Below are 10149 nucleotides of genomic sequence, written 5' to 3'. Positions count from 1 at the left end.
CTCCTCAATGCGGACTTCCTGTTCCTCGTCTGACAGCTCTTGTAGTACACTCAGATAGTCTTCTTCGGCAACGAATCTTCATGCCCTAAGTAGTGTGATAACTAACTTTTGAATTTTTCTACATCAAAATCCCATAAAAGGACAACAAAGTATCCAATGAAAATTAATTCTAAAAATGTACTCACATCATAGGGCTCACGTTGGGGAAAATGCCACAGGTTCATTTCTCTCTGCAAACAGCTGCTCCTACACACCAAACACTTAGCTGTTAGCTCAACCTGATTCAGAGAAGGAATGGTGAAAACTCTTGTGTTCCCACCAACTCACCTCATGCTACATCGTACAGAAAGAAACAATGTTGATCTATAATTGCCACTACGGGATAATATTACATCACCAGGCACGCATTGCACTGAGTGCAACAAAGACAACCAGTTCAGCTAATTATTGTTTTATTTCGAAATTCGAGAAGCCACGCGCTTGAATTACAAACAAATCTCCATAGTGCTCCAAAGAAGGAAGAATTGGTACGTTTGGTTCACTGACCAACTGCTATTAATAACGTGAGACCAAAACGGCATAATGTTGCACTTTGTCCCACAGCACGCCCACTGGAGGGTAAAATTGGCTTATGAACCAAAACACAAGAAATTATTCTCCTTTATAGACCGTATTAATTTTCCATGTTAGTGTGTTATTATATTTGTGCTCTGAATTCTCATGCAAATTTCTCCCATAAAATAAGTTTCTGTTATGAATAAGATAATATCTGGAGTTTTACGTATCTAGAAACCATTTCCCTGAGGATCATCATGTGGCTTTTGAAGGGATTTTGCAATGCAAATCAGAGGTTTTAAGTTTTAATAAAACTTAATTAACACAAGCATAAACATTATGAAATCCTGATATTAATAACTGTGAGGAAGCTTGTAGGGCAGTATGAAGAATCTATCCATCTTGAAGGAACTTTAATTTTATTTGTTCGACAAATTCTCAAAAGCATTTCTTTTCTTAATCTCAGTCATGTATGGTGATGATTTGGCATTATGTTGCAGCCCATAACCTTAACTGCTTCCCAAGGTGAAAAGGTGGAAACTCAGGGCACAGGAACCGTAGTGGTAGACCTGGAGTGGACGCTGATTGGGGTAAAGAGGGAACCATCTTTGGAAGAGAGTGACCAGGTATGTGAGGAATTCGTGTCATAGGATTTAATTAATTGATTAAGAATATAGTAGGTAAATATCTAAACATTTATCATTGTAAATGATATGCTTTATGAAATGTTTTGCTTTCTGCACAGCTTTAAAGGTAACCAATTCCATTCAAAGTTTCTAATTCCTGAAGTAAGTATTCTTATCTCAAAAGAAGCCGTTTTTATTCCTCGTAATGGTTTATTTATGTGCTGTAGTTTACTTGCCTTATATTTGGCTAAAGTAAATCCTTGAAGTAATAAATCATGTCTCAATAAGAAAATTATAAGTCAAATTCAAATCAAACTTTTTAGTGTTGTAGTATGTAGGAAGCTGTCCACGAATCAACCCAATGTGGGGTAACATAACCAATGGTTTAAACTAGAACTGTAGTTAAACATTTTCAGGTCTATTTTATTTCCTCATTAATGTCCCCCTTCATTTAGGAGCGATAGCCCAGCAGTTAGTGTGTGGCTACTACCTGGAAGTATAAGGCACAATTTTTGCATCCAGCACTTTTCATAATTAGTTTCTACTTTTCATTTTACCAATGCCAGCTGTTCATCATGATTTTCACTGAAGATATTTGGTTCACGTATCGATATCTGCTTTTGCAATGTAGCTGCATCAGATTTTATCCCTTTTTTTGACATGAATGCCTAGTTTCAAATATGTGGTTTCGATTCCTTCATTACCTTAATTCTTTTATGGTATCCCATGAAAATAAAATGGCATTAATTGCAGAGTGAACTAATGAAGATAATATTTCAATGCAGGCGTAACCTAAATCAAAGATCACTTTGATGTTGAAAGAAATGTGAAAATATTCAATTCTCTGAGAGTATTGAAAAAGAATTTATTTTGAACAGAAAATATTTGTTAAGCCGATGTCCCACGGTCAAATTTGCATCAAAATATTTGCATCAAAATGTTTGTCCAAATATTTTGATGCAAATATTTTGATACAACTGGACTGGGGGTGTCCCACGATGCATCTCATTTTGATCAAAAACAAACGAAAGACGATATTTATGTAAACAATTAGGAAACTTGTGGAGGTGGAGGATTCTTTCTTTTTAAGCAGGCGAAATTGTCTGAACAGGCCTCTTGAACATTAAAGATCGTCAGTTCATATTAGTCATTTCTCCAGCTGCTCGCTCGCATTGTATGCCTTTCACAAAGCGTAAAATTCGGCCTCGATGCCTTAAGTAAATCTTTTATTATTTCCAAAACATCCCTCCTGGTATTGCGATTCTAAAGATCGCTTCTTTTCTATTAAAGATCAACTAATTATTATGGATTTCCTAGTTGAGAGCTTCCATCGCCTATCACAAAGGCCAATGTTTGCTCATATTTACTTTTAGGGCCACACCAGGCGATGAAATAGACGATCATGAACGTATATATATACCTATTTGAAGTAATGTTTTGTGAATTCACTTTGTGGTATGGTGATATTATAAATTTAAAACTAAACCTTTTAGTATTCCATACAATACTAATGAAAAAACTCAACCGGTTTCGATCTTTTCAGGTCCTTATCTAGAGGTTTACGATTAAGATAACGACCTGAAAAGGTGGAAACCGGTTGGGTTTTTAATGCATACTGTGTGGAATACAACAAAGTTTATTTTTGTGTCCATAATATACATAATTATTAATTAAAATACTGATGCAGACGATAAATAAGCTTAGCCTATTTGGCCTGTGTGTCAGCGCTTGGCGATCCTTTTTTGTCAAAGGCCCTGTGATTGGTTGGTTTCATCCAATTGGATGAAAATTTAGAACCTGTCCTATCCATTTGTACAAATCGGTGATTTGTACAAACGATAGGATCAAAAGCCAGTTGGACAAAATTTTGACTGTGGGACAGGGTGCGCTTCAGTTGCATCAAATTTTGATGCAAATATTTTGACGCAAATTTGACCGTGGGACATCGGCTTTAGGAATGCCACCTTTTGATGCAATGTGGTGTATGAATTAGTTTTTGTCAATCCTTAAAAAAATTCCTGGATACTTTGTGCATACATGATTCATCTGTTGATGATTTCTTCCAGCTTACTTTAGGCGAGGATGGGGACCCAATTGCGAGATCGACTATTGCACATGATTCTGCTATGAAGGCATTTGGTGAGTACTCTTAATGGTTGAAAATAACTCTATACACGGAGGAATTGATGCTAATGTGGAGGATGTACATGTTAATGCTTTTGTTTAGCCAACTTTTACTGTTATAAGAGACACTGTTGAGAATTCGACAGAGTCCACAATGGAAGCAGTGGGTTAGTGCTCTTAAGGGCTGCAAATAGCTGTATATGGATAAGGCTGAGGCTGCTTTCTGACGGGATGTCTTTTCACTGGCCAACATCCCCAGCATGCCGCCGTGCTTTTGAATAACCATATGTCTCTATGGATTCCTTCAGATGAGTCTAATCACTTCATGGTTTGCACAGCACCCATTGCTCTCCGGCCTGTCACCGTGCCATCCACACCATCAACGGGCCATAAAATTCAGGCCGATAACAGATGCGACGACTTACTAGATTTCACAATGCCATGCCGTGAATGGTGGATGATACTGTGAAGTCATCTCTTCTTAAAGTGGCCATATTGTGATTGATTAGTCATCAATCCATATTTTCTGTTTTCTTTAGTTTAAGAGCCAAATGGATAGGGAAGGACAGTTACATTTACTTGCTTTTTTTGGTCATCTGTATCATTTTTAATGCCTTATAACAATTTTTTGTTGAATTGAAATTTTTTATTATTTAACAAGCAAAGTTTTGAGGCTAATTTATTGAAAAAAATTAGTTACAAATCACCATAATGAAGCACTTGGTTTGAGAATTCACTATCAAAAGGTGGGAAATTAGGAAAATATTTTAAATGAGTGCATTCCTTCTTGCCCTCCTTTCCCTAGAATAGGCTATGGTGCTTTTTTAGGTTTAACAATGAGACAATAACGAAGCTTCCTGGGAGTAGAAAATACTCCTGACATAATATAAATTTGAGAGGCATTCCCCAGTATTGAAATCAGTATGGCTAGGAAAGAGCCAAACTTGATTTCAAACCCATAATTGTAGGAGTTTGGTGTTATAGTTCTGTGTAGTATTGATAGTAGGTGTGATACTAATTTAGCTTAGTAAGGCAATAATTCTAGCTGTAATTTTTATCCACATCACTGCAGGATGTAAATTCAGGGACAGTCACCTTCCCCTTTCAACTCTTTCGTGCCAAACGTGGGCTGGATTTGACGGGGATGTGTCGTGCACCTAATGTCAGGTAAAGCTGTCATGGATTTTTCAATGCAATTGATCGGATATCTGCTGCTGCCAACGTGAGGGAAGGGAAGATACCCCTGAGTTAGAAACCATCAGATGCATTCAGTGTTCTAATTCTGTATTTCGAATGTGTATAGGATTAGTCTGCAAAGTTATGGACAGTCACCTAAACTCTTTCCTGCCAGCTCCTGTGGTTGGAAAACGTTTTTGTGCTAAGAGAATCATTAGTACATTTTAAACATTTCTGTTCGGAGTTCCATTTGGGGGTGAGTTGCATGGGTATTTTAGTCCCTTAGAATTGGGACCCAGCTCATCCTGTCTGTCCCTCACCCCAGTCACTAACCCTGTCATAGGAGTAACCCACAGTCAACTTTTTGCGTTGCTAGTGTTTTTTTTCAGCCAAACATTGCATTCTATTTTCAATAATTTACTCTTTTAAAAGAGTACCTGAGGTGCGGATGATCATAAATGAGTGGGAGGCTTTGGGCTTAATTTCCGAGGGGTGGCCTTAAGTTCTCGCTAAGCTGGATCTCAGGCCGGGCCTGAATGCTTCCGACAAATGCCACCTCAGCCGTAATTCCCCTCCCTCACATCGGCAATAGTCTTTGCATTGAAAAATCTGCGACAGATATACCTGACGTCAGGTGTTCTGCGTATAAAAATGTCCGTCGCCTCCACCCAACATCCGCCTCCACCCAACATCCGCCTCATAAGGGTTTAGCCCTATCCACCTACTCATTTACATCCTCAATCCAGTACTCCGTCGCAAAGTGATTTAATTGTCAATGGTTTTTGCGATGATATATTTTGTTGCATACTACATACTGTTGAATTTTGTTTTACTTTGAAATGAATTTTCCATTTTTTCTCTCTGCATAAGCAATTTTTAAAATGAAATTTTACCGTCAAAATAAAGAATTTCTGAATTTAAAGTCTCAGTACCTTGTGTTCACTGACTTTGTTGTCATTAACACAACAACTCCGTTTAAAATTCCACAATGCTTAAAAAACGTAAGTAAATATTTTGAAGGTTAAATTATTGAATACAAGCACTAAATTTGGTTTAAAAATACTGGTAATGCTATAAGTTGTCCATGGACACATGCCAAGATCGAGTAAGAGGCTCAAGTTGAGTAGCAGGTGTAAAGGAAGGGCACACTGTTGTCTCCTAATACTGAGGAACGAAGAAACCAGTGTGACTCTACACTTAAAAAGCTACACACAGATGCTCTCCAAATATTCTTATTCAACTCAGTGTGGAAAACGTTTTCCATTTTATAGGCGCTGGCAGGAGAGGGCTCAAGTGACTGCCAATATTGTTGCATCCCAACCCTTTACCCTTCAGTAGTGACTGCCAATATTGTTGCATCCCAGCCCTTTACACTACGTGGGGTACATAGGTGGGCGATAGTGTTTCATCTGTTTGCCATTTAACATGTAATGGCTTATTATGCACCTGATTTTCAGTAAGTGTACATTATTAAGTCCTTACACAGCCGTATGTTAGTAATGGCACTTGGTTAGCATAAATAGAGCGAGAAAGGAAGCTAGCATGATTTGGCCTCACACCAGTGTTAAAATTTTCTGTCAGCACCTCTTACAGGTATGCAACCAATTTTATATGATTTTCTCTACATTGACCAGGACACAGTGTTTCACACATCCAAGTTACTGTTAAAGGTACCTTGGCAAGTGGCCTGCTTTATTGCCTCCTCTGCAGGGAAGGGTAGTGGGGGTGCAAGTAACCAAAAGCTGATGCTTTACCAAAGACAAAGCTCAAATGTGTTCCCCACAGGGAGTAACAGAAATCCGCACTCATAAAATACAGAGTGGCATTTCCCAGCAGTACGATTTATTGAAAGTACATGTCTTCTGGGTTATTTTTCTCCTAGCTTAGCTGATACATGGGTATTATGGGTGTCACTCTCCTGTCGCGTTTAAATATAGCAAATCTTTATCTTAGCATAATTACTAAAAAGTCAACAGAATAGGAAGTGTTATATGTTCATTTTTTATTATAGATTGTGAATAAAAATTATATTTTAAACATCAAATTTACAAAATTCCAAGATAAAGAAAAAAAGTTTAAATCACAGTCTGCCATAAAAAGTACCAATTCCTTAAGGGGCCTGATTTCATTCTTCTTCATCAATTGTAAGTCAGATGTGTGGTTTTTATGTGTTTTGACTGATGTATTTATACGATGGGTTATAATGGTTCATGTTGCCGAAGTCGTTTTTGTGTTATCTGTTTCTATCCCAATCTCTTCCCCTCTATTTATTTTCTGATTTTTTTCTTTGGTTTCAGGGTTCAAGTACAAGTCATGCTGCATTTTAACTCTGTGATTTATGGCTTTTGTCATTCATTAAATAGCTTTTGAGTGGTAGGTTTAGGAGTCTTAGCTTTCATTTTTTACTGTTACAGTTGTCATTTGAAATTCTTTTCTAGGGTTTCAAAGAGACGATGGAATCCCCATTCAAACAACATCAACTTCATATCTGCCTGCGGAAGGAAATGTAAGGAATTCTTCAATTGATGAATGCACTGGTACCACAGCTTTGGTGACACAAATAGATTCCAACACTGAAGCATCCCTAGTGAAGACAGAAAGAAACCTGATGGATGAAGATATGGAAAAATGTGGCGCTGTAGATACTGATAAGAAAACAAATAGCTCAATTCCTGATGATGGACAATGCAATGCGAGAAACATCGAATCACATAAAATCAGTGGAGGCGGAGGCGCAAAGACCTTTTTCAGGGAAAAAGGATATTTTGATGCACCAAATACTACAGAAACGGGAGAGAAGCCATATTCTTGTAGCATTTGCTCCAAGTATTTTGCTCAGAGAAGAAGCCTCAATACACACATCCGTTCACACAAGGGAGAGAGATTTTTTTCATGCAACGAGTGTGAAAAGTCTTTCCCAAAGAAGTACCACTTAGTTCGTCATAATCGTACACACACGGGGGAGAAACCTTTTTCTTGCAACGACTGTGAAAAGTCTTTCTCGGATGAGAGCAACTTAGTTAAACATGCACGCACGCACACGGGAGAGAAACCGTATTCTTGTGGCATTTGCTGCAAGTCTTTTACTCGGAGAGTCAACCTCAATGCACACATCTGTACACACACGGGAGAGAAACATTTTACATGCAAAGAGTGTCAAAAGTCTTTCCCGAATAAGTACAACTTAGTTACACATATTCGTACACACACGGGAGAGAAGCCTCATTCTTGTAGCATTTGCTGCAAGTCTTTTGCTGAGAAAAGAAGCCTCAATGTACACATCCGTTCCCACACGGGAGAGAGACCTTATTCTTGCAACTTGTGTGAAAAATGTTACTCTAAGAAGAGCCACTTAGTTAGACACGTACGTACGCATTAGGGAAAGAAACCATTTTCATGAAACGAGTGTGAAAAGTCTTTCTCGAGAATGGGAGACATAGCGACATTTTTTCGTACACACTCGGCGGAGAATTCTTATTCTTGCAGAAGGTGCGATCATCCTTTTTCTTTAAGCAACTTTCTGGTCGGACACATTTGAACGCACGCAGGAGAGATACTATTTTTTCAGAATTTGCGAAAACACCCTTCACTCAGTTGTTCTCTCAACTGTCACATGCTAAACCACTAGGATGAGAAACATTATTTGTGCGGTGACAAAGAGCCTATTAAAATGGACATGTGTGCACACACAATAGGATATTTCTTTCTGCAACATCTGCAGCAACTATTTCACTCATTAATACGACCTAGTTACACATTCGTACAAAAAGAGAAGATTTAAATTATCAATTTCACATTCGCTGTAAATATTTTGATTAGAGTGCACATGTAAGAGCAGCTATTTTTATGCATAACCTGCATCAATCCAGCACTGCAAGGAAAGGCCTTGACCACCACATGTGTACATGAAAAGATTTGAGACATTATTCATGATGAGTTTGTGCTATGTATTTCACTTTTTGTTTCAACCTCTACGGCCACATTGACACGCAAGTGAGAGACACTATTCATGTTGTGTATGCTAAGATTATTTCACTCGGCTAATTCACCTTTGTGCATGCAACATGTTTGCTCGGGGACAGGATAATTCATATAAATGTTACAAATGTTTCTAATTCAATCTCATGCAAATATGCAACTAAGAGCCAAATAGTTAATTCTTACCTGCAAATCGAGGAATGAATGATAGTTTAGTGCCAACATGGATTATTGACAATCTATGTGAATGCATGAAGAATGTACCAAGTCATGTATTTTTAGATTTTCAAAGTGAATATTGAAGGAAAGCAGTTGCAGAAAAGGGTACAGCCAGTCTAGCAGATTGGGATAAAGCAGCCTGCATTCCACATTTTTGATTGAAGACGACATTTATTTTCACTCCAACGTGTATTGCTCAAAGCCCAGCCTCTACAGTCATTTCATTTTTGGTTCTGAATTTACATGGAATGTATCATGTGTCCTTTGAATATGTTTGGTTGAAATAATCAGTATTGTATCCACATGTTATAAATAATGTGATAATATTGCACAATAATAGGCTCATGTCCGAGTTTGCTAATTTGATGAATTTAGTATGTTTTAGTTTATTTTCATTCTTAAAATATTTTAAATTTTATTCCTACTTTTTTATTTTTGGTCGAGGCTGAGCTGTAAGCCACCGAGTACATCCGCTGTGTTGCGGATGTTGGGTAAAACTTAACATATAAAGTTTAGTGGCCATATAAGAGAGTTAACTTGTCAAATAATCAGTCACGGACAAATGGTGGCATTACCCCGAGCTGATATGAGTCTATCCCCGGCCAAGATAGGCCATCTAAATGATACATAAAGCCTGTGAAGATGCCGTGATTTGGCGATGCGAGACTTCTCCTTATTGTGCCTTACATCACCTGGGGGTGAGGGCAGCAGCTATTCTTCATATGAGTGAGGGTGGAGACCACAGTGGTCTGCTCGACGACACTCATTTCAATGCAGGCATGAGAACATGTACTTAAACAGCTATGGTACTACAATGAGGAAGGCAAGGGAAACTGCCACATAATTCTCCCGAGGAGTCGCTGCAACTCCAACTTTAATAAATCATGCATGATGGAATTCTCTCAGGTAAAACATGACGGAGTTGAGCTGGACCACCATTCTGATCTCCAGGAGGAGACTGCCCGAGGGGGTTAATTTGTCAACTGTGTTACAGTTATGACGCAAGGTACACGGAACGTGATATCATCAAGTACCCCCAGTGAAAATTTTGTATACAATTGTATACAATTTTATACAAAATTTTCTGTATAAACCTGTACACAATTGTATACAAAATGTGTACATTGTATACAAATTTGGCTTCATACAATTGTAAACAGTGTATACAATTTACACATTTTCATACACTGTATACAATTGTATGAAATGTATACAATTGTATGAAATGTTTACAATTGTATGAAATGTATACAATTGTATGAAATGTATACAAATGCATGAAATGTATACAATTGTATGAAATGTATACAATTGTATGAAATGTATACAATTGCATGAAATGCGCTGCACATTTCATACAATTGTATACAGTGTATGAAAATGTGTAAATTGTATACACTGTATACAATTGTATGAAGCCAAATTTGTATACAATGTACACATTTTGTATACAATTGTGTACAGGTGTATA

The 10149-nt window shown here is 37.7% G+C and overlaps 1 protein-coding gene across 1 annotated transcript; it reads left to right on the top strand.

Annotated features, from left to right (window-relative positions):
• Positions 1–964: 964 nt before the first annotated feature.
• Positions 965–9048, top strand: LOC124172190 (gastrula zinc finger protein XlCGF17.1-like). The gene is made up of 3 exons (XM_046551608.1): positions 965–1181; positions 3248–3320; positions 6920–9048. Exons 1-3 carry the CDS (start codon positions 1047–1049, stop codon positions 7858–7860), a joined length of 1149 nt encoding a protein of 382 aa, XP_046407564.1. The 5' UTR covers positions 965–1046; the 3' UTR covers positions 7861–9048.
• Positions 9049–10149: the final 1101 nt, after the last annotated feature.

The sequence above is a fragment of the Ischnura elegans genome (genome assembly GCF_921293095.1).
Source record: "Ischnura elegans chromosome 13 unlocalized genomic scaffold, ioIscEleg1.1 SUPER_13_unloc_1, whole genome shotgun sequence".
Lineage (NCBI taxonomy): Eukaryota > Metazoa > Arthropoda > Insecta > Odonata > Coenagrionidae > Ischnura > Ischnura elegans.
This window is presented reverse-complemented; position numbering and strand designations above follow the sequence as displayed.

What these genes read in the sequence shown, in the direction of transcription:
- LOC124172190 (XM_046551608.1), top strand. Translation starts at nt 1,047, where the DNA reads ATGTTGCAGCCCATAACCTTAACTGCTTCCCAAGGTGAAAAGGTGGAA. An exon ending in CTTTGGAAGAGAGTGACCAG is followed by an intron (nt 1,182 to 3,247) that starts GTATGTGAGGAA and finishes GATTTCTTCCAG; the next exon opens with CTTACTTTAGGCGAGGATGG. An exon ending in TTCTGCTATGAAGGCATTTG is followed by an intron (nt 3,321 to 6,919) that starts GTGAGTACTCTT and finishes ATTCTTTTCTAG; the next exon opens with GGTTTCAAAGAGACGATGGA.